Source organism: Sciurus carolinensis, chromosome 14 (genome assembly GCF_902686445.1).
Source record: "Sciurus carolinensis chromosome 14, mSciCar1.2, whole genome shotgun sequence".
Lineage (NCBI taxonomy): Eukaryota > Metazoa > Chordata > Mammalia > Rodentia > Sciuridae > Sciurus > Sciurus carolinensis.
In genome coordinates, this window is record NC_062226.1 from 20593355 (window position 1) to 20615091 (window position 21737).

The 21737-nt window shown below is 48.6% G+C and overlaps 2 protein-coding genes across 9 annotated transcripts; one reads left to right on the forward strand and one right to left on the reverse strand.

Moving 5' to 3' along the window:
* Positions 1 to 390: 390 nt before the first annotated feature.
* Hdhd3 (haloacid dehalogenase like hydrolase domain containing 3) lies at positions 391 to 4491 on the forward strand. 6 transcript variants are annotated; one of them, XM_047525519.1, is made up of 2 exons: positions 391 to 411; positions 3102 to 4491. In XM_047525519.1, the coding sequence occupies exon 2, from the start codon at positions 3259 to 3261 to the stop codon at positions 4012 to 4014; it is 756 nt and encodes a 251-aa protein (XP_047381475.1). In that variant the 5' UTR covers positions 391 to 411; positions 3102 to 3258; the 3' UTR covers positions 4015 to 4491. The 6 variants fall into 6 exon arrangements, with proteins under 6 accessions (XP_047381475.1, XP_047381471.1, XP_047381469.1 ...); XM_047525515.1 differs by lacking the exon at positions 391 to 411 and adding an exon at positions 568 to 813; XM_047525513.1 differs by lacking the exon at positions 391 to 411 and adding an exon at positions 1083 to 1173.
* Positions 4376 to 20104, reverse strand: Bspry (B-box and SPRY domain containing). 3 transcript variants are annotated; one of them, XM_047525511.1, is made up of 6 exons: positions 19849 to 20099; positions 16710 to 16808; positions 13481 to 13711; positions 11848 to 11870; positions 9372 to 9496; positions 4376 to 8061 (listed from the first exon to the last, which is right to left on the reverse strand). In XM_047525511.1, exons 1-6 carry the CDS (start codon positions 20047 to 20049, stop codon positions 7535 to 7537), a joined length of 1206 nt encoding a protein of 401 aa, XP_047381467.1. In that variant the 5' UTR covers positions 20050 to 20099; the 3' UTR covers positions 4376 to 7534. The 3 variants fall into 3 exon arrangements, with proteins under 3 accessions (XP_047381467.1, XP_047381466.1, XP_047381468.1); XM_047525510.1 differs by having other exon boundaries at positions 11848 to 11873; positions 19849 to 20097; XM_047525512.1 differs by lacking the exon at positions 4376 to 8061 and adding an exon at positions 8068 to 8214 and having other exon boundaries at positions 11848 to 11873; positions 19849 to 20104.
* Positions 20105 to 21737: the final 1633 nt, after the last annotated feature.

The following is a 21737-nucleotide window of genomic DNA, read 5'->3' on the forward strand; positions in this document are numbered from 1 at the left end:
CCTTGATTCTCCGAAAGCAGGTGTACCTCTGACTTCCTAGTCACCTTTCCCAGCCCCATCTGGAAATCATATTTGTGACACGAAACCTGTTTTGCAGGTAAGTCCCTAGAATTGTTCTCCCTCCTGGGCCCCAGCTCTATGACTTTACACCCCAGTGAAGGTGAGTTGGTTCTGAACAAGCAAACAAACCAGCCTTGAGATATAGGAAGTTCCCTTAAAGGGGGACGGAGGGAAGAAAAAAAAGAATGTGGTGTGGAGTGGGGAGCCCTTCTTTCCTCCACCCCTGAGCCTCCACCGCACATAGTACTCTTTCACCTCGTCCTATGGATTTACTTGATTTTTGTCTCCCTCCCATGATCCAGGAAGGCCAGAAGCATCTTGTTTCCCGCGGCATCCTCGGTAAGGAACCTGGTAAGGCTCAGAGCAGGCATGTTTACTAAGCAATTGGTGAATGAATGAAGTTAGGGAAGCTTTTTACTTTGATCACATGGGTATTTGTAAAGTGTTTTGAGATGAGCAAACACTACTTTTGCAAAAACAAGTCTTTCTTTTTTTTTTTTTTTTAAGAAATTTTTAAAGCAGCTATGTTACTGCAGAGGACTCTACCCACCCTCAGCAAGTTGTCTTGGGTGCTACCAGTCTCCAACCCAAAGATTCCCATCTAGTACTGATGGGCAGTCTTAGGCAGAGGGGCAGCGCCTTGGCGAAATCCGCACAGCACTCGATAAACCAGGCTGGGTCCCAAATCCCCCTACTCCGAAATCAGCACGGGCACCTCCAAGGAAGGCAGAGGATCGTGGAATGGGGGATGAGGTGAGGGCCAGCGAGGGTGCGCAGAGACAACGAGGGTGCACGGAGACTGTGGGACGCGGGTGGAGGTGGAAGAGCGCGGGATGGGGAGCCAAGGAGGTGCAGGGAGGGGACGAAGTGGCGGAGAAAGTGTAAAGTGACGAAAGGGACCGCGGGGCGGTGGAGGGGCGCAGCGAGGCCGCGTGACACGCAAAGCCACTCAGGTTGACCCAGCCGCGATAGGAGGGCGGGGCGAAGCGAAGGGGCGGAGCGGGGCGAAGCGAAGGGGCGGGGCGGGAACTGGGTGACCGCGGAGCGGCTGCGCGTCTTCTCCGCGCCAGTTGGTGCTGTGGCGGCCTTCTGACCACCTTTCCTGCGAGCCAGGTAGGTGCTGGCCCCCCGAATAGGCGCCGAACCGAGGGAGCGCACTGAAACCGGGAAGAGGACTAGGGATCCAGGCCCAGCCGCGGGCCCTGGGACCCTCGCGCCCCGGGGCACGCAGCACTCGGCATAACTACCGGATAGATTTTGCGTTAATTCCCCGCCACCTGGACGTTGCTCCACCGATCCCCAGAGGAGGAGAAGAAGGGTGAGCCATTCCGGCCTGCAACCCAGAGCCCCTAACCCCAGCTTCCAAAAATGGAAAACTATGTCGGGAGCCGGCGCCCTTCGTTCTGGTCTTAGCTGAGCCAGTGGCGCCCTGTGTGATTCAGGACAAGTTCCCACCAGGCACTGGGCCTCCATCTGCCCGCCTGCAAAATGAGAGGCTCTTCTAGTGGGTCTCCCTAAGTTCCAGGCAGACAAACCCATTTCCTTGTCACACTTCCTCTAAGATTAATCCCCAGATTCACCAGAGTGCCCCTCCTTCACCGACAGCCTGACGACTTTGTGAACTCTGGCCCCTTAGGTTCAACTGAATAGCCTCCTCTGGAATCAGCTGCCTAGGAAAGAAGCTTCTTGCAACCTGTGTTCACCAGCCTGACAAATGGGTTTCCTCTGCATCGAGTCAGTAATTCTTTTGTGGTTCCAACCCAGGCAGGTGTTACTGTTTCCAGGAAGGATGAAGAAGCCAGGTTCAGGAAGGGTTAAAGATAGGAACAGACTGCTCTGTCCTTGTGTCCTGTGATATACAAGTTCACCAGAAAGAGGTGTTTTTAAAGATTCAAATGTGTCTAAGCATCCTGCAAAGGAAGGGGGCACTCACCAAAGAGTCTGGAAGTTTGGTTTCTAGTCCTGGCAGTGTTTATTGGCTCACCATGACTTTAGGCAGGTAACTGTCTCTCTGACTCAGTCTCTCTACTCAGCAGCCAGGATATTGGTCAGATGGTCTGAAAGGTCCCTTCTGTCTTTGAACATTAGTAGTAACACTAATAGTGATCATAATTGTTTCCTTACCTTAATCTACAAGGCCTTGCCTGAGGTGAACAGTCTTCCCAAGTACTAACTCTTTGCCTTTGCACTTGTTATTTTTTACTACCAGGAACACTTAACTACCTCCACTTCCTGCATATTCACTCTTCAGATCTTCACCAAAATGTCACTTGCTTAGAATGTTCCCTGACTTCAAAGACTAGATTTCTCTTCCCGTATCTGGACTGTCTCCATCCCCCTGCAACCTCCAAACCTGTTCTGTTGATACAGCAAGGAAGGCTGGGCTTTTAACCTTGCCACACTGACCAGCTCCAGGTCTCTGAGCTCATGCATTATACCTGTGTTCCTTTTCTACCATAAGTCCCTCTGACCTCCACCCATATTCCCTGAGGGCCCAACTATGCTTAATTAAGTGCTTGTGTATTTCTTTGTCTAATGTCTGTGTCCCCTATTTTTTTTTCCAGTAGTGGGAATGGAACGCAGGTCCTTGCACATGCTGGTGGGCAAGCACTCTACTACTGAGGCACATCACCAGCCTTTTTTTTTTTTTTAGACAGTACTAAGTTGCCCAGGCTGGCCTCAAATTTGTGATCCTCCTGCCTCAGCCTCCCACCTAGCTGGCATTACAAGTACACATTTCAAGTACACCTGCACTATATCCCCTATTCTTTAATGCCTATAAATGCCACAAAGATTGGAAACCTGTCCTATTCCCCAGCATCTAGCTCAAAAATGTGCCCCAAAATTTTGTTTGGAATGAATGAACAAATGCTCTCATTTAGCCCAAGATCTTGTAAGGCTGACATCATTGCATTCCTCTTATACAAGACAGGGATTCAGAATGACTTTCCTATGGTTGCACGTTGGCAGCACTAATTTGGAGCCAATCTCTCTAACAGCAGGGCCTCGACTTCCACCTCACTTGCTATTTTTCATTCTAGGATCTTGGGCTGTGAAGACGTGTCTGAAGTACCTCAGGTCAAGCAGAAAATCTGAACCACCAGGCCTGGAAAGAAAAGAGTTAGGTTTTAGAGGGTAGTCTTGTCCAGCTTCTTATCTTCCTGGACTGTGGGATCCACGGTGAACTTGGCCACCTCCATGGCACACCGGCTGCATCTACGTCTCCTGACATGGGATGTGAAGGACACACTGCTCAGGCTTCGCCGTCCTGTAGGGGAGGAATATGCCACCAAGGCCCAGGCCCATGGGCTGAAGGTGGAGGCCGCAACCCTAGGCCAAGCCTTCAGGCAGGTGTACAGGGCTCAGAACCACAGCTTCCCTAACTACGGCCTGAGCCATGGCCTCACCTCCCGCCAGTGGTGGCTGGATGTGATCTTACAGACCTTCCACCTGGCAGGTGTCCAGGATGCCCAAGCTGTGGCCCCCATCGCTGACCAGCTGTATGAAGACTTCAGGCGCCCCTGCACCTGGCAGGTGTTAGAGGGGGCTGAGACCACCTTGCGAGGGTGCCGCAAGCGGGGTCTGAAGCTGGCAGCAGTCTCCAACTTTGACCGCCGCCTAGAGGATATCCTGGTGGGTCTTGGCCTGCGGGAACACTTTGACTTTGTGTTGACTTCTGAGGCTGCTGGCTGGCCCAAGCCAGACCCCCGCATTTTCCATGAGGCCTTGCGGCTTGCTCATATGGAACCAAAAGTAGCAGCCCACATTGGGGACAGTTACCTCTGTGATTACCAAGGGGCTCAGGCTGTAGGCATGCACAGCTTTCTGCTGGTTGGCCCAGAGCCACTGGACCTTGCCATCAGGGCTTCTGTACCTGAAGAACATATACTTCCATCACTGTCCCATCTCCTGCCTGCCCTTGACCGCCTGGAGGGCTCAACCCCTGCGCTGTGAGTCTGGCAAGGGAAGTATCTGAGCTTAAACAAACACTGGAGATGGGGAGCCCCTTCTTACTTCCCAGATCTGGACTGTGCTCTTCCCCTGCAGCCTCCAAACCTGTTCCGATGATACAGAATTAAGGGCTGAGCTTTTAGCCTTGCCACACTGACCAGCTCCAGGTTTGTGAGCTCACTCGTTCATACCTGTGTTCCATTTTTACCTGAGTCCTCCTCACCTCCACCCATATTCCTTGAGGGCCCAACTAGTTTCAAAACCAAGCACTTTCTAGCACTGGGGGTGTGGCTCAGTGCTAAAGTGCTTGCCTAGAATGTATGAGCCATGGATTCCATCCCTAGCACCACCAAAAACAAAAACAGCAACAAAAATATGGGCATTTTCAAACTTTGTATTAGCAGCAAGATTCTGTTGTCATTGGAGATCTGAAACCCCATTATAAAATAATAATTTGAAGCAGAATTCCTTTTATTACTCAGTCTTTGAGATCCACCCCCTCACCAAGCCTCAGGTTAGATAGAGATTAGTTTGAAACTCAGGATGCTAAGCCATGCTATAGGGACAATGAATAGTCTGAATAGGAAATTTGACACAAGAAATACCATAATTGGTCACAGGAAGTTAGACTGATGGCTTATGCCTGCCTGACCTATGTTAGGTACTCTGCTAGGTTCTTTATCTACATTATGACCCTCGAAGCTCCCTTGCAGGCATAAGTGGTGTGACCCCTTTTTACAAATCAAAAAAATGGAGATTTGGGGGTTAGGTAACGTGGCTGCAGTCGGCATGTAAGGGAACCAGGGTTCCAATTTAGGCACATCTGATTCCAAAGCCCATTGGCTTGACCACCAGGTTTCAAGTGGACAGGGACCTCTGTCACATGAAACAGCGCAGTAGAGATCCTGGGAGAATAGGAAAGGTGTCCTGAGTAATGTCATTCTTTTTTTTTTTTTTTTTTGGGGGGGGGTCCTGGGGATTGAACCCGGGGTCTTGTGCTTACAAGGCAAGCACTCTACCGACTGAGCTATCCCCCCAGCCCCAGTAATGTCATTCTTAAAGGGCACCCCAGTCACAGGGCCAGCATGGGGGTCGGAGACCACAGGGTACAAGGACTGGAGCTCAGGGACGGGGGAAACAGCTGGAGGTTGAAGGAGTAGGCTGGGGTTTAAATTCCGTGTCTTCCTGCCTCACCCGTGCACTTGTCTCCCCATCTGTCTGCTTTGCCCAGGGTCAGGCACAAGTTTTAATTATAGGTTAAAAGCACAGGCAGGCACAAATGTGTGGGTGCCAGTGCCAACAGATTAGGAGGGCTCTGGAGAGGGCCTGAAGTTGGTGGTGAAGTTGAGGGTGGCATTTGAATGGGTAGAAGGATGAGGGGACATTCCTACAACATGCCCATGACCTGTGAACTGAAGGCTGCTGTGGGGGGGTGGGGGAGAGCATGGCCCCCAGGTCTTCAGGTGCCAAAGAGAAGAGGTTGATTTTGACCCAGATTTCTGGGCAGGGACTGTGCCCAGGCAAAGGTGGGAAAGATCCCTTCAAACTTGATCAAACCACTAGTGTCTGTCTCCCTTGGACCTGGCACCAAGGCCAGGCAGTTCAATAGTAATTCCCAAGTGTCAGGCGATGAAGATACAGGTCATGAACTATAGTGTCAGAGCTGCAAGGACCTTGGAGATCATCTCCACCAAGAGTTGCCAACCAGAGGCCTATGTATTTAATCAGCCCAATTTCTTTAAGTAAATTGTTAAGCAAATCTAACAAGAAAATCCACAAAAAGGGCAGGGGTGTGGCTGAGTGGTAGAGCACTTGCCTAGCATGCATGAGGCCCTGGGTTCCATTCCAGCACTGCAATGAAAAATAAAAACATCCTTTTTTCCACATCAAGATAGGGACTTTTCAGCTTTTCTCCAAAGATCTCTACCCCCATCCATTCTGGGACCACATTACTGCATGGCCAGAAATAGCTGAGGCGGAGGAGTTGTTGAATCTTGGATGATTTTATTCATTGTCCACTGACCCCAGTCAGCCTTATTTTGTGACCTCTCCTGATTAAGTAGAGATTTTCAAACTGCTCTGTGGCTCCCAAAGAAAGTGGGGAGGGCTCTGGTTCACTTCCTCTTTGGACCCAGAGCCCTCAGTTGTAGGTAGTATTTTGTTTTATTTTTGCAGTGCTGGGGATGGAACCCAAATGGGCCCCTCACACGCTAGACAAGAGCTCTTACCACTGAGCTCCGGCACCAGCCCTGGTAAAGCTTGTTTTTGGCACTGGGGATTGAACAGGGGTGCTTTACTCCTGCACTACATCCCCAGCCCTTTTTCCTTTTTATTTTGAGACAGGGTCTCACTAAGTTGCTTAGGGCCTTGCTAAGTTGCTGAGGCTGGCCTTGAACTTGTGATTGAACTTGCCTCAGCCTTGAGTTGCTGAGATTATAGACAGGCGCCACCATGCCCAGTGTAAAGATGCTTTTTAAGAGTGTTCCTGGATAAAAGTTTGATGACCACTATTCTTGGATTAGTTCATGAAGGAAAACACTAAGGGCTTCCCCTTAATCCCAGTAAATGTCTCCCAGGTCTTTCTGCTAGGCTGAGCTGGGTGTGAGGGTTAAGACAGCCAGCATAGGATTAGCCAATTACCAACAAAGAACATCTGAGAAGTCCTCAAGTCTTTTAAAACCTTTAATCATGTCCATGCTCCCTAAGGTCAGCCCTCAGTCCTCTTGGCTCCTTCTGACTTGAAACTCATCCCAGGTCTTCACTTTTAAGTCACAGGGGCACTCATCAGTTACAGCAAGGGAAACATTTATCCCCATTGTCATGGGTGGGCACAAGCTGGCACTCAGCCTCCAGGTCTGGGGCAGATGCCCTGGCTGTGCTGCCATAGGTTTTGGAGATGGGATCCCTCAGGGCAGGACATGGGCACTCCCAGGTCAGATTCTTCTTTCCAGAAGCAGCCTTACAGGAATTCTAAATTCCTTCCAGGTTGTCCTTGTGTACTACAAAAATATTTTCTCATTGTGCCATGTCATGAAAAAGATTGAGAAGTACTGAACTAAGAGGATAAGTCTTCAGCCATAGGCTTCTCTGCAGAGAATCCCTTCCACACGTGAGAAGCTGGGGACAGAGGGCTGAAGTGCTTCTCCAGAAACTACATCTGCCTAGTCACCTGTCCATCTGTCCATCCATCTACTCACTCACCATATAATTATTGCTTCCTCACTATGCACCAGATACCATGCTGGTTGCCAGAGATAAAATGGTGAACGAGACACCACATGGGGCAGATGTGTGGTAGACTTGGGAGACACAGTACAGGAGTGGCAGATTCTCCACAGATGCCCAGGATTTAAAAGATGTGTCCAGGTCTGAAACATATCTACTGCTCCTAAAGCTGCCCACTGGGCATGGACCCTTCTCCTTACAAACCCCAACATCTTCTGGGGAAGGGACATCCAGTAGGTACATGGCCTGGCCTGAGCAGGTGGTGGGGAGGTAGAGCTGGCCTCCCTGTGGCCAAAGGTCAGTGGATGATGGAAATGGTCTGGTGGGCCACAGCGAAGACTGGGAAGAGGGGCCGAGGGAAGGATGCGCGGTGAGAGTAGAGCACGGTGCCCGAGGCCGGCTCGAAGAACAGCAGCTCCTGCGCCTGCAGGTCCAGCAGCACGCCCAGCTGCGCGGGGCACTGCAGCAGCCCCAGGGGCTCGTGCTGCCCGTTGTGCGAGAAGCGGAACTCCTGATCGTAGCGGGAGAAGACCCAGGAGTAGGCGTTGTGGCCCAGGCGGCAGTCACTTCCCGAACCCTTGCGGGGCAGCTGGCTTGAGGCCACGCCCACTTTATAGGCACAACTGTTCTGAACATTCACCATCCAGGCGTGGAGCCCCTCCTGGAAGGAGGTGGCAGCCAGGGCATTGGGCCAGTGGTCAAAGCGCTCTGGGCCATCTGCAAAAGCCTTGGATTTCTTGGCACTGAAGGTCAGGGTCCTTCGATCCTCTGACAACTGCAGGGAGGGGCTGACAGTCTTCTCCTCAATGCGGACTTCCTCCATGCCTGCCAGAAACAATTCTGAGTCATCCAGGTCCCTCCTGCAAAGCTCCAACCTGATCCCATAAGATAGCACAGGCTTCCTCGTCACTCACTGGCACTGAGACTCAGACAGCCATTTTCTCTCTCTGAGCCTCAGTGCCCTTATCTGCAGAACAGCTATCAAAAGAACATCACACGGTGGTCATGAAAATGAAATGAAAAAAAATATATGTAAAGTACCTAACATGTAAGTACTCAATCAATTGTACCCATGATAACAGTAGTTATTATCAGTCCAAGATCTTCAACTGTAAACTCTGACAGAAATTAGGCAGAGAGTGGGAGGCAGGGTCCAATGAAGACTCAGCATTTTGTTCCTGTATCAAGCACTGGTCATACTGATTGCTAGCGGGTCATGTCTGTGTCCTCCAGATATGCCTTACCCTGGAGACAGAGCCCCTGAAGCTAGGAAGTATGAGACTTGCAGTTTCCAAAAGTTAACAGGCTGCTGAAAAATCAGGCACCATCTAATACCAGAACCTAGTGCAGAAAAACTATGGTTTATATCAAAAATATAAGGATAATATGCAGGGGGGAGGGTTAAAATAGAAAAAACAGTCGATCTACCAACCTAACCAATCCATGAATTGTGCAGCGACTACCACTGGGAGTAGGACGCTTCTATCCATCCTGGGGGAAGTCTGCTTTAAGAAGCCCCAAGCTAAGTGGGAATCCCTGGAGGTAGAAGGCAGGGTCACGTTCACCTGTGTGGCCCCAGCATGCAGCACAGAGTCAGGTCCACAGCCAGCCTGAGTCTCTGTAAAGTGCATGGATGAGGCAAAGCCAGGCAGTAGCATCCCTGGCCCAGATGCCCTCCAGGTGGCCATCAGTTACATTTTCTTAAAGAGAAAGCTGAGGTTTCCAACAAATCAATGAGCTGCCCTAGAAGGGCAGAAGGAAGGAGGATGTGCTTCACGGGAACAAAATCAATCCTAGACCCAACCCTAGACCCAGAGCAGATTGGTCTAGAAATGAGAAGGCCCGGGGCTGGGGAGATAGCTCAGTCGGTAAAGTGCTTACCTTGCAATCACAAAGCTGTAAGTTCGATTCCCAGCACCACAAAAAAAAAAAAAAAAAAAAAAGAGAAGGCCCTGGCCAGTCGCTCGGCCTTGTCCAGAGCTGCAGCCCCACTGAGCAGCCAACTTCAGGCACCTCAGGTTGCCTAAGCTTTTGTCCCAGAAGCATGGTACCCAGTGTGACCCAGCAGCAAACCCCAGACAGACAGACAGAAGCCCAGTTTCTCCTGAAGACATCAGGCTCTTGCAGCTTCTAACCTGAGAGAGACCCAAGAACCGCTGTCGCCCAGAGCTGGGTCAGTAGTGGGCTCCAAGTGCACTTCTCGTTAAAGTTTAATTTTTCTGATTCCTGGGGATCCAAAATGCCCTCTGCTTCCTCGGTCCTTATGCAGGGAAAAAAAAAAAAAAAGAGAGAGAGAGAGAGAGAGACAGAGATTTAGGAAGCTTCTAGAAATGTATCTGGATCATTATGGGGTGAGTGGAGGAGGACAGAAGTAAAAGCCTACTACCACGGTGACATCAAGATTGGCAGCCAGCTGGGGGTGGTGGTACATGCCTGTAATCCCAGCAACTCAGGAGGCTAAGGCTGGAGGATCACAGGTTCAAAGCTAGCTTCAGCAACCTAGTGAGACCCTGTCTCTAAATAAAGAAATAAAAAGAGCTGGGGATGTGGCGCAGTGGTTAAGTGCCCCTGGGTTCAATCCCTGGTACAAAAAAAAAAAAAGGGAAGGGAAGATGGTCATTTCCTCTACGCTGCCCAGGAGCCTTACTTCTAGCAAAGCACACACACAGTTCGTGGGGAGATGAGCACATGATGGGAGCATTAGAAACTGGAGGTGGTGTGCTCCATGGGGATGAGATTCATGAGTGTCCTTCAATAAATTGGTAGCAGAGCTGAGACTAGGATCAGGGCTACTGGAACCCCCGTGTGGTATTTCCATGTCAACATCGTATCCAGAAAGAATCTCTCCTCCTTGAAAATCCACTACAGCAGTAATGTTCCCCTTGGTTTGGTCAGAAGGTGTAGCCCCTTCTCTGTCTGTAAAATGCAAACACCCCTGAAGGGTCGTCACACGAGAAGGGCCACTGGTTATTGAGAGGTAATTTGAGAACATAAGGTGCTATGCAGGGAGAATTGCCATTTATTCAGGTGCTGGGCTCTGGGCTTATTGTTTTCTACACAGAATTACACTTAAACTTTGATACAATCTGGGAAGTTATAGTTATCCCACTTGATAGGAGAAAGGCATTCAGCTAGAAAGTGGAGATGGATTCAAGTCCTGTCTCCAGGCAGAAATAGAACAACACAGGAATGGAAAAACCCTGTGGTATTAGGTTAGAATTGGAAGTTCTGATACAAACTCCTGCATAATAAAAGTTACTTAGCTAGGTGTGGTGGCGCATGCCTATAATCCCAGTGGCTCAGGAGGCTAAGACAGGAGGATCACAAGTTCAAAGCCAGCCTCAGCAACTTAATGAGGTTCAAAGCAACTTAGCAAGACCCTGTCTCAAAATAAACTATTTAAAAAGGGTTAGGGACGTGGCTCAGCAGTTAAATGCCCCTGGTTCAATCCCTGGTGCCAAAAAAAAAAAAAAGTTAAACACACACAAACACATACACACCTAGTTCTGACTGCTGTTCAATGAGAAGACCTGGAAGCAATGACATATCAATAGCACTGACTATACTTCATCTCCAGATATTGGCTTCCAAATATTACTCCCTACTTAAAGAAACCAAGCCCCCAAAGAAATAACTGACTCCAGGGCCTACGCAGGAAAAGAACAAAGTTGAGCTTGGGATAGCTTCCTGTGCCAGAGCAAGAAAGTGCTCAAAGAATGAGAGGAATTGTTTAAAAAAAGGCACGGGATCCAGCTTGAAGGGGCTTCAGTTGGCCAATTCTGGGATATCTTGAACATCAACATTAATAATGGCAGTAAAAGGACCATAATGCATTGAATAAAATAAGAATCCATGAGTCTGTATTGACACTAAATAAGTAAAGAACAAACAAGTAAATAACTCAGACAGGAATTATCAATAGATGCTAAAACTATCCATTAAACCCTTGGACAGGATGACCACACTTTGCAACAGGATAATGTTTTAAGAAGCCCATGATTTCCAGTTTGGGAGGCTGAGGTAGAAGAATCACAAGTTCAAAGTCAGCCTCAGCAATTTGGCAAGGCCCTAAGCAATGCAGTGAGACCCTGTCTCTAAATAACATGTAAAAAAGGGCTGGGGATGTGGCTCAGTGGTTAAGGTCCCTGGGTTCGATCCCCTGTACCCCCCCCCCCCAAAAAAAAAGCCCATAGTGGGCTGAGGGTGAGGCATAGCACCTGCCTAACATGGAAGAAGTCCTGGGTTCAATCCCAGCACTGCACAAAAAAAGTTTTTAAAAGCCCAAGGCGAGGCCTGGGGATGTAGTTCAGTGATAGCACTTGCCTAGCATATAGAGCCCCGTTCAATCCCCAATACTACAAAAAAACCAAAACCAAAACAAACAAGCAAACAAAAAGAAGCCGTGGTAAGCTCCGGTCAGTAAGTATCTGCTTCAGTGCTCTTCCATGTGGGTCTAAGCAGCTGCCTAGGCCAGGGGCAGGAAGACCCTGACCATCAAGCCATCCAGGGACGTCACTCAGTCACATGCCTGGGGCTTTCTCCAAGGAGCAGAGACTGGGGAGAAGCCTAGGGGTCTCTGACTACCCAAGCAAATCATGGGGCCATACTCACCTCTCGAAAATCTCCTGCTCCTTCTGCTGCAAAAAAAGAAAACAATGTCAGGCTGGGCACCAGAAACCCAGCAGGCAGTCAAAACTTGAACATATTTAACTGTAGAGGGGGTTCCAAGTAGACACAGACTCTAGAACAAAAGTTCCTACTCCTTCCCTTAAGGCAGAACCAAGTTGTGGGGGTTGCTCTCCTCACACGCCCCCATGACAAATGCGCAGGATGAATCACTCTATTGCTCCTCCCCCACAGTGTCCTGGGTTTCCCTCAACTCCATTTCAGGACTGTCACCCATTTGCCAACATCCCCCACGAAGACTCAGCTCCTGGATGGCTGGGACTCTCTGGATCTCCTATTGTGACTGCCCCAGTGTTTGGGACAGAATGTGCTCTGTGCATGAACACTGGGTGACTTGGTGAAAGCACAAAGCAGGGCAGTCATGGAAACTGCCCTACTTGAAAATGCAGTCGGAGGGCCCAGTTGTTCCACATTCTCCTTCCTCTGCTTGGCCTTGTCCTCTGATGTCACACTGTCCCTTCAAAAGTGGAGGCATCTGTACATCTATACAATACTCTGAACAACTATATACCAAACATCAATCGTGATAATTCCTGGCAGGATTAGAGATGAGCTGTGTTTTCACACTGGAGCCCTTCTCAGCTCTCTCCAGTGCAGTGTGCCCTCCGCACACTCCTCAACTCTCCCTGCCTTCCCACTTCCATGGCTACTCATCACGTCTACAGGAAGCCTCCCCTGACTCTTTCCTTCCCCTAAACTGGATTGTGGGGCCCCTAGCTCTGAGTGATCATATATCCTTCAACATCTCAGTTTACATATTCATCTCCTTCATAAGGCTGGGAGCAGGTGGTAGCTGTATCCTGTAACTCTGCCCCAAAGGGGCATGCTTAGCTTGGAACAGGCAATCAGTAAGTATGTGCGTACTATGGAAAGAATATCACTATTAGGTACCCAAACCCTTTTAGAATTTGATTTTCTGGCCTCATGTTAAAGAAGAAAATATTCACTGGTAATTATTAAAGTACAGTATGGAAGACCTTATTGCAGAACATGGAGAATAGGTATAGGAACCATGGTGACTGGGAGGAGATTGGACTCAACTCTGAATTCAACATGGGCAGGTGGGAATTCATAGTCCAGGAACATCTTGGAAGTCAGTGAATAGAGATATTTCTTCTTACCAAGCATTACTTCCTAAGGCTGTTCCAACTAGTTCCTAATAGTTTTTATCTTCTTACCAAGAAGAAATATCAGGGATAAGTTGGCTAAGTCAACTTAATAGGACTCTTGCTGAAGACAAGCCAGGATGATCAGACATCACCTGAAGATGGTGGAGGATAAGGAGCCCAATATGGTATTGAGAATGATCAGAAATTAAGAATGAGGGGATTCTGGCTAAACTGACTTAGCAGCCTTCTTTGCTAAAAACTAGATTTTACAAAGTACACAGATGGGCCTAGGAAAACATTCAGAAGTCAGACTAAAATTTAGCCAAGCAAATAATCTTTGTCACTCAGTCCTGCTTCAAATCTTCATTGCCACCCACCTCCTACCAATATATACATTTCCAGTGTTTTCAAACTTTGGGGCATCTGACCTTCACTCTTGCCTGACTTACAATCAACTGGAGGTCATCCAGGTGGGTGAGCATGTCCACCAGGCTGTTGCGGATGGTGTCAAGTTTCTGCAGAGCCTCAGCCCAGTGGACCCGCTGGGTGAGGATGCTCTGGTGGGCCCGCTCCTCTTCACCATGCACCTGTTCCAGTAACCGCTGCTCCTCACTCTCACACAGACTTCTCACCAGACTCAGCCGCTGGATAACCAGTTCCCTTGCTGAACTGGCCATGCTCTGACAAGGAATAAAATGAGGAATCAGGTCCTGGCAAAGTCTCAGTCTGGATTAGGAGCATCTGGGTTCAGAAGGAAGGAGTGTTGAGATGGCTAGCGATGTCCACAATGGACATACCAAGGGGAATAACAGTGTTTAAGCTATTTACTTCATATCCCAGCCTTAAACTTCCAAAATGTAGTTTAGGGATCCAGATGATAGGCTGTACCTCATGATCACAGAATGAAGGAACTGGGCAGGATGTGGAGATCAATTAGAACCACCTGCTTATTATTGTCACGGTTGGGAATGGCAAGGCCAAGGGACCAAGGTCAGAGAATTCAAGAAAGTGCAGGGCAAAAGGGCCCAAAAAATCATCCCTAGGATCATACAACAGTGGCCCAGTTGAATTTCACTCTGTATAAGGACAAAAAGCATTACTTCCTAAGGCTGTTCCAACTAGTTCCTAATAATTTCTATCTGCCACAGAGGAAGCCTAAAAGAAACTCCTAGCCAAAGAAATTAATGAGTGTCCTCTCTGTGTCTGGCATACAACAGGTACCCAAATATTGACTGGATGATTGAATAGGAAATTTTTCCTGACAATCAGGAATCGCTCGGTAGCATGCACGTGGCTAGTGGGTGGTAGAGGGGGACCAGGAGCCAATTCTCTTGAGTCTTGGGTCAACTCTATTCCCCAACACCAGATGCCACCTGGTAACCAATCCTCCCCAAAGGCATCCGTTGCACAAATCACCTGCACTTGTGCTCTTGCCAGAAAACAAAGCAGAACTGCGTTAGTGTCAGAGAGCCAGGGACACCCAGCCACTTTCCTGTGTCCTATCTCTGAAGGCCTGTTTCATACGGTGCAGGAAATGGTCATCCCTGTTTGACAGAGGCTCCACGACTTGCTTAGTGGGGAGAAAAGAGTGGCTAAATGAACCTGTTTGGGTATGAACTGTCTCCCACTTGGACTCTCTCTTAATTGGTCTCTCTGCTTTTACTCTTGCTGCCTATAGTCATTTCTCAACATAGCAGCTAGAGTATTCTTTTTTAATCTTAAATCACAGCATCTTACTCTGCTCAAAAATTTCCTATGGCTTCCCATTATACCCACAATGAAAGGCAAAGCTCCTGCACAGCCAGTGAGGATACAGTCCAGCTCTCCTCTCTGCTGCCCTTCTGATACCATCTCTATCAGCCTTTCTATCAGCCTCCCAAGTCTCCTTGTGGCTCCTCCAGCATGCCACATACACTCCCACCGAGGGCTTTGGCACTTGCCCTTTCTTCAGCACTCTTCCCTCAGAGGTGTGGTCTGTTCCCCCACCTCCTAGGTTTTTGTGCAAATATCAACCTTCTTAATGAGGTCATTTATGATCCTGGCACATGTAATTGCAATCCCTGTCCTCAACACATCCTGTTCCCCTTCCTATTTTACATTTACCTTTATCAGGTATCACCTTCTGACATGTTGTTTTTATTTATTATTGTTCCTTTCCCACAACAAGAATGTAGGCTTCACCTGGCATGGTGGTGCACACCTCTAATCCCAGCAGCTTGGGAGGCTGAGGCAGGAGGATCGTGAGCTCAAAGCCAGCCTTGGCAACTTAGCAAGGCCCTAAAAAACTCAGCAAGACCCTGTCTCTAGTGAAAGACAAAAAGGGGTTAGGGATGTGACTCAGTGGTTAAGTGAACCTGGGTTCAATTTCTGGTACTCCAAAAAAAAAAAGAATGTAGGCTTCATCAAAACAGGAACTTTTATATGGTTTGTTCACTATGGAATGCCTAGCACATAGGACAACAGTGTCTGGCATGTAGTTGGTACTCACAAAGGATTTGTTAAATAAAATGATGAAATGTTGGAAGTTTCCCCCTTAAAGTCAGGATCTGCTATGGTAGCTTTTAATTAACACTGAAGTAAGATCATAGCCAGTGCAATAAGACAAGAAAATAAAAAGGATGGGGGAGCGGCAGGTGAGGGGATTAAGATATAGAGATCATCATGCAAACTGAAGCAAAGATGAACAGAGTAGCTGCCTGGACTCCTAGCAACTTTTTGTTTCCTGGTTCTAGTTTCCTTTAAGCTTGAGGGATCCATATATCCTGCCAGGAAATTCCCTATTTTGCTTATGCTAGTTCAACTGGGTTTTGTTTCATGTAATTAAAAAAACCTTGATTAGGGCAGTGCCAAGTCTGCTCCAGGTACTATGAGGGAGGGTATGTACAGAAACAAAATCATAACCCCTACCCTGAAAGGCATTCTTGACAGTGAAGACACAGCAGTGGCAATAAGTCCACTGAGAAAAAGATCAACAGTTATTGTGGGAAAAGCAGCACTGTTCTGGGCCTCTGAATGTCCAGGTCATAGAAATGACTCTCTCAGAAGTGTGGCCTTGGATAAATCAATTAACCTCCATTTGACCCATATCCCCATCTATAAACAGGGATATTATTGTCACCTGTTGCATAAGATTATCATAAGGAATACTTACCGTAAAAGTCCCTAAGTAATTTTATAAGTCTGGGAATGAGTACAAAATAATTAGATGGTGAAAGAATGCTACTCTTGCCAGGCAAGGTGGCACATGCCTGGAATCCCAGCTACCTGAGAGGCTGAAACAGGAGAATCACAAGTTCAAGGACAGGCTTGACAACTGAGCAAGACCCTATCTCAGAGTAAAAAATTAAAAAGGGCTGGGGATGTAACTAAGAGCACTGCTTGATTAAGAAAAAGAAAGAAAGAAAAAAGAATGCTATCCTTCTGGATCCTCTACCCCAAGACACCCAAGAAAATAATTTTCTTTGTACCCAATGTGGTACTAGGAACGAGTTCACTCTGTTCAGATGGCAAAATCAAGTCTCAAAAAAAGGGGAAGTCTTCCTTCCTGGACAGCCTACCAGCTTTGCTAGTACCACAAATGAGTCTGTGAGGTTGGGAAGGGATCCTAGACTTGTTCAAGTTCCTAAGGTTAGGGTCTTATCCTGGGAAGGGGGCACAGAGAGAAAGGGGAAGCATTACCACTGCTCTCTGGTTCTTCCCTGGCAGGACCTCAGCCACGTACTTGGAGATGCCAGCACTCTGTAACTGCAGCCTCTCACACTGGTCCACAATCTTGTTCTGCAACACAAACAACCCTCTTAGAGTCTTTAGCCATGCGTATGAGCCATTCACTCATTCCAACGATTTTCTCCTTTCACCCTACCTCAGCCACGCACTCCCATGGTCATATCCTCGACCCCATCGTTATCAAAAATCATACTGTCTCCAAAATCTTCATGTGAAGGATGCCACATCCTGCCTGCCATGTCCTATTCTTCTGGCTCTAGAATCCAAGCTAAGTTGGGTCACCAAGACAATAGTCTCACCAAGTTTTGCTACCCATCATCCCTTTTGTAGCCTTCACTTCCTTCTTTATCCCCACACCCCATCACCTGTTGTTACAGTCACCTCCTCCCCTACACTCTCAATCTTCCTTCATACCCAGCTGACTCTCCACACCTGCTCCTGAGTAGAACATGGCTCCTCAAACCACTCCCCCCAGGTTATCTCCATTCATGAAACAGCACCATCAGTTATCAGTCTGTGACCCAGACCTTACAAACCCAGAAGTTCCTCCTCAACCCACGTCTAAACCATCAATGAGTCTAATCAACCCTATCTCCAAAGTCTGTCTTCTGACTACTCTGGTCACCTCCACTCCTGTTATTCTACCCAGAGTACCATCATCTCTCACAAGAACCCTGTTAGAGCCTCCAAGCAGGATTTTGGTCTCAACCTCTACCCTCCCCATCAGCCACCTTTTTGTAAGGAAGACAGATAAGGCCGTACCCTGCTCAAAACCCTCCAGTGGCTTTCCAATATATTCCTGATGAGACCAATCTTTTTACCTTAGCCAACAAGGGCCTACCTGACATAATTCTGCCTATGTTCCAATGTCATCTACCACTCTCCTCAATGGCCTTCTTTATGTTCCTTAAAGACACCAAACTTGTCCTGACCTCAGTGCCTTTGCACCTTCCTTCTTTCTTCAGTAGCAGTCTCCATGTATGTGTCTTCTCCTTTACTCCATCCAGATGTCGCTTCTTTGGAGAGGCCTTCCCTGACACTCACCCTCCCCCAATCTTTTCTTTGCTTTATTTTTCTCCCTTTACTTGTAACTCTCTGATTATATACCATGTGCTTACTTTTACTGCTTATGTTCCCCCCACTGGAATATAAACACCATAACTTTGACCTGTTCTCTGTGTCCTACTCCCTAGAAGGGAATTCCTGCACAAAAGGGCCCTAAATAAATATTTGTTGAATGAATGAACACCCACTGCCTTGACCTCAAGAGGGCCGGCAATTCACAGCTCCCAAATCTACAAGCATCAACTATGGGGACAGGGAAAGTTTTAGAAATAAGGCAAATGAGGCCCACAGAGAAGTGATCCACTGTAAGCGACATGGTGAGGCCCCTGCTTTTCCACTCCATCTCTCTAGAAAACAGCTGGAGCCCTCCCAAGCAGCAGTCCCTCCACGATTTCCCCTAAGAGTTTTGCCTTACTCCATCTACTTTTCGGCAACTCAGTTATCTCCTCCAGGAAGCCCTTGTAAATCATTCTTTTCACAAGTAGAAATTAGCCTGGCAAATCACAGGTCCAAATGCAAAGTCTTAGAACTGAACTGACTCAAAGGAAGCTGTGATCAGGATCAGCACGCATCACAGGACTAGAAGAACTGAGATCAGCTTTTGAAAAGCAACATGGCAGGACTCCAGAAGGTAAGAGAGCAGTTGAACTGGGTGCTGTTTTTGTCCAGTTCAGTAACAGTCTTGCCCGGGTATGAAATTTCTTTGCTGGAGAGAGAGGGGATAGTGTGCTAAAGACATTGCTTGTTCTTAACTGGAAGGGGCAAGGGCAAGGCCCACCTCCTCTCAGGCAAAGCCTGTGAATATGAGAGGTGGGGGGAGGAGGATCAGGTAAGGGGCCCTGAGGCAGAGTATACACCAAAATAAGTACCAGGTCTGCCACCCTGCCCCAGCCTTCACCCCTTTCACCACTCAGATGTGCCCCATAGCTACTTTTTAAGGTTTTCATGAAATTCTCAATCTCATTAGCATCACTTCCTCTCTCTGGCCACTGAAGCAAAGAGTGGCTTTCTCTTGCCTAGTCAGTGAATGCCCCCACTTCAGTCCCTGACAATTAGGAACCTTGGGGGAGTTACTGCCTGGCTCTAGGCCTCAGTTTCCTCATCTGTAGAATGTGAGCAGCACTGCCACTTCAAAGACTCGGTCCGGATGGAATGAGATGACAGGTGGTTCAGTGCTTTGGAATTTGAGAGGTTCCTATTCCTTATGCAAGTTTATTTTCATCATCACTATTGTTGACATGTAAGACCAATCAGGAGCTTTGGGGTGTCACTGAATAACTGAACCCCTGCTGATCCCAGCCCCTTGTTAGGTATGTTTACTACAGTTCAGACTAAGTAGGTGAAGTCCCCAGTGAGAGCACTCAAGTGACAGCAGTGCTGAACTCCAGGGTGGGGTTGGGAGAATCAAATTGCAAGGAAATCCCCAGGGGCCACAGCTAGGGTAGAAGAAGGGAGGAGGCACCATGGTGACTTGACTCTCCAATCTCAGCAGCTCAAGGGAGGGGTGGTGACAGGTGACCAGCCTGAGACCAGGCTGAAAGTGGAGGTGAAAAGAAACCTCAGGTGAAAGGGAACCTCCTGGTATCTTCCCAGCCTCCTCCACTTATATAGGAGAAACCAGCTTGAAGTATGACTGTACTTGTCAAAGCCAATCCTGGAAGGGGAAAAGTGCACCTCACCAGGAAACCTGAACGGTAGCGGTGTGGGTCTGAGTCCAGGGATGAGGAGGGCCTCGGTTTTATAAAAGGTCTGCTATAATAAATACATGCTACTATTATTATTATTATCGCCTTCAACTACAGATGAAGACTCTGAGGCTCAGGGAGTTCTGTGACTCACAGGGAACACGGAAGAGGGTGGGATTCGAACTCGGATCAACCTGACTCCACAAGCCACACCTTTAACCGCCTCGCTCTACAGGCCAAGCCGGAGGAGCCCGATCCAGGCTGCCTGGTCCCTGCCTGCCTGGCCTGGCGCGCCGCCTCGGTCCGGAGTCCCCCGCCTTCCGGGGCCCACGCCCGCTCACCCGCAGCTCCTCGGCGCGCTCCTCTGCTCGGCAGATGCGGTGCCCCTGGCAGCGGCCGCCCACCCCGGCGCAGGCGGCGCACACGGGGCGCCGCTCGGAGCCGCAGAACCAGCTGAGATCCTGGCCGTGCTCGGGGCAGAGCGGGCCGGGCTCGGACCCCAGCCCGAGCCCCAGTCCCGGCCCGGCGCCCTCCGCAGACATGGCCGAGCGCAGCGCGCCGCGCGCTCCACCTGTCGCAGGTGCTCCTGGGCGGGGCATCCCAAGCCCCGCCCCGGCTCCGCCCCGGAGCGCCGCGCGCCTGGCTCCGCCTCCTTCCGCCCGGATCCCACCCGCGTGGCTGGAGCTCTGATTGCCGAGTGGAGTCCTGTTGTACGCGTGCTTTTAAAACATAACAAAACACCCAACAGCACCGTGACCGTAGGAATATTTATTGCGCACTTACTAAGGGCCAGGCTTTTGCTAAGCGCTTTGCAAGCATCCTTATCCTGTAATCCTCGCAACAGCCCTGTTTGAGAGGCAGTTTATACAAGTAGTTTAAAACTAGGCTGTTGTCACGCGGCCGGCTCAAAGCGCTCTTAGCGGTTCGGTGGCCTCGCCAGTAAGATGCGGGGAGAGGACCCGCCTCATGGACTCGGGCTGAGGAGTAAATGAATTAAAACTCAAAACAGGGTTAGGTGCGGTGGCGTGCACCTCTAATCCCGGCTACTCCGGAGGCTGCGGCAGGAGGTTTGCCAAATCCGAAGCCAGCCCCAACAATTTAACTAGACTGTCCCAAAATTAAAAGATCTGGAGATGTGGCTCACGCGTAAAGAATCCTGGGCTCGATCCCCAGTACCGGGAGCGGGCGGAGGGGATTACTATGACGAATACTTTTTAAATTGCATATTGAAGCCCAGTGACACGCATCTAAGGTCGATTTTCCCAAAGTACAGTATTTACATCCACATTTCCTCAATTTGAATATTTGGATGTTTTTTAATTAGCACTTAGAAAAGTAACAAATGTTTCTTTTGAAGAAAATGGAATGTGCATATAAGCTTGTAAAAGAAAAATCCTCCCACTTCAGAAAGAACTGCTAATATGTACCTAAATTATTTAAAGGCTTCTTACCCCAGGATCTGATTTATCAATCTGAGGCCAGATTGAGCTCTCTGTTGGGGACTCAGAGCAGGCCATCAGGCCTAGAAGGAAGCATTATTCTCCAAGCTCAAACTCCATCTGAAGGGGTCTTGGCAGAGAGCTGTGCAGACAGCTCCGTCAAAAGGGGAAGAGCCCAGATCTTGAGTGTTGGAGAGCTTTCTTAAGTTCATCACACGTGGATACAAATGGAAGCAAAATCTGGAAGAGATTCTGAGGCTCATGGGGCCTCAGACACCTCTCCTGTGAGGTCGCTCTAGATCACTACTACACAAGAGGGATAGAACCCTTCCCTCTGCAGCCCCATAGCTTTAGTCCCTGAGGGATGAAAGAGCAACTAACAGCCTGGAACCACCTGAGCAGTTCTGAGTGGTGTCATCTTCCAGCATGGACACTGTTTGCCTCATATAGACAAATATTACACCAGGAGACTAGAGAGAGCAGAGTGGAATATAAGGTCTTTGGTTCCATCCCAGCTACATCACTTATAGCTGTGGGACCTTGGTTAGGTTACTTGATCCTTCTGGTCTGTTTCCTCCTCTCTACTATAAGGGTGATGAGAATAATATCTCAAGATACTATTATCTTAAGTTAGAGGGCTGCTTCAAGAATTAAACGTGATCTTATCTGTGAAGTGCTTTGCTTGATACACAGCAGGGGCTAATATTTTTATGGCACAAAGAGAGTCTGTAAATATATTTGTAGAGGTTTCCAAATGTAAGTTACGTGAGGTTCTTTGGAGAGGTGGTAGT

What these genes read in the sequence shown, in the direction of transcription:
- Bspry (XM_047525510.1), bottom strand. Translation starts at nt 20,049, where the DNA reads ATGTCTGCGGAGGGCGCCGGGCCGGGACTGGGGCTCGGGCTGGGGTCC. An exon ending in AGCGCGCCGAGGAGCTGCGG is followed by an intron (nt 16,809 to 19,848) that starts GTGAGCGGGCGT and finishes TTTGTGTTGCAG; the next exon opens with AACAAGATTGTGGACCAGTG. An exon ending in GGTTCTTGGGTCTCTCTCAG is followed by an intron (nt 8,062 to 9,371) that starts GTTAGAAGCTGC and finishes TGTTTCTGGCAG; the next exon opens with GCATGGAGGAAGTCCGCATT.
- Hdhd3 (XM_047525519.1), top strand. Translation starts at nt 3,259, where the DNA reads ATGGCACACCGGCTGCATCTACGTCTCCTGACATGGGATGTGAAGGAC.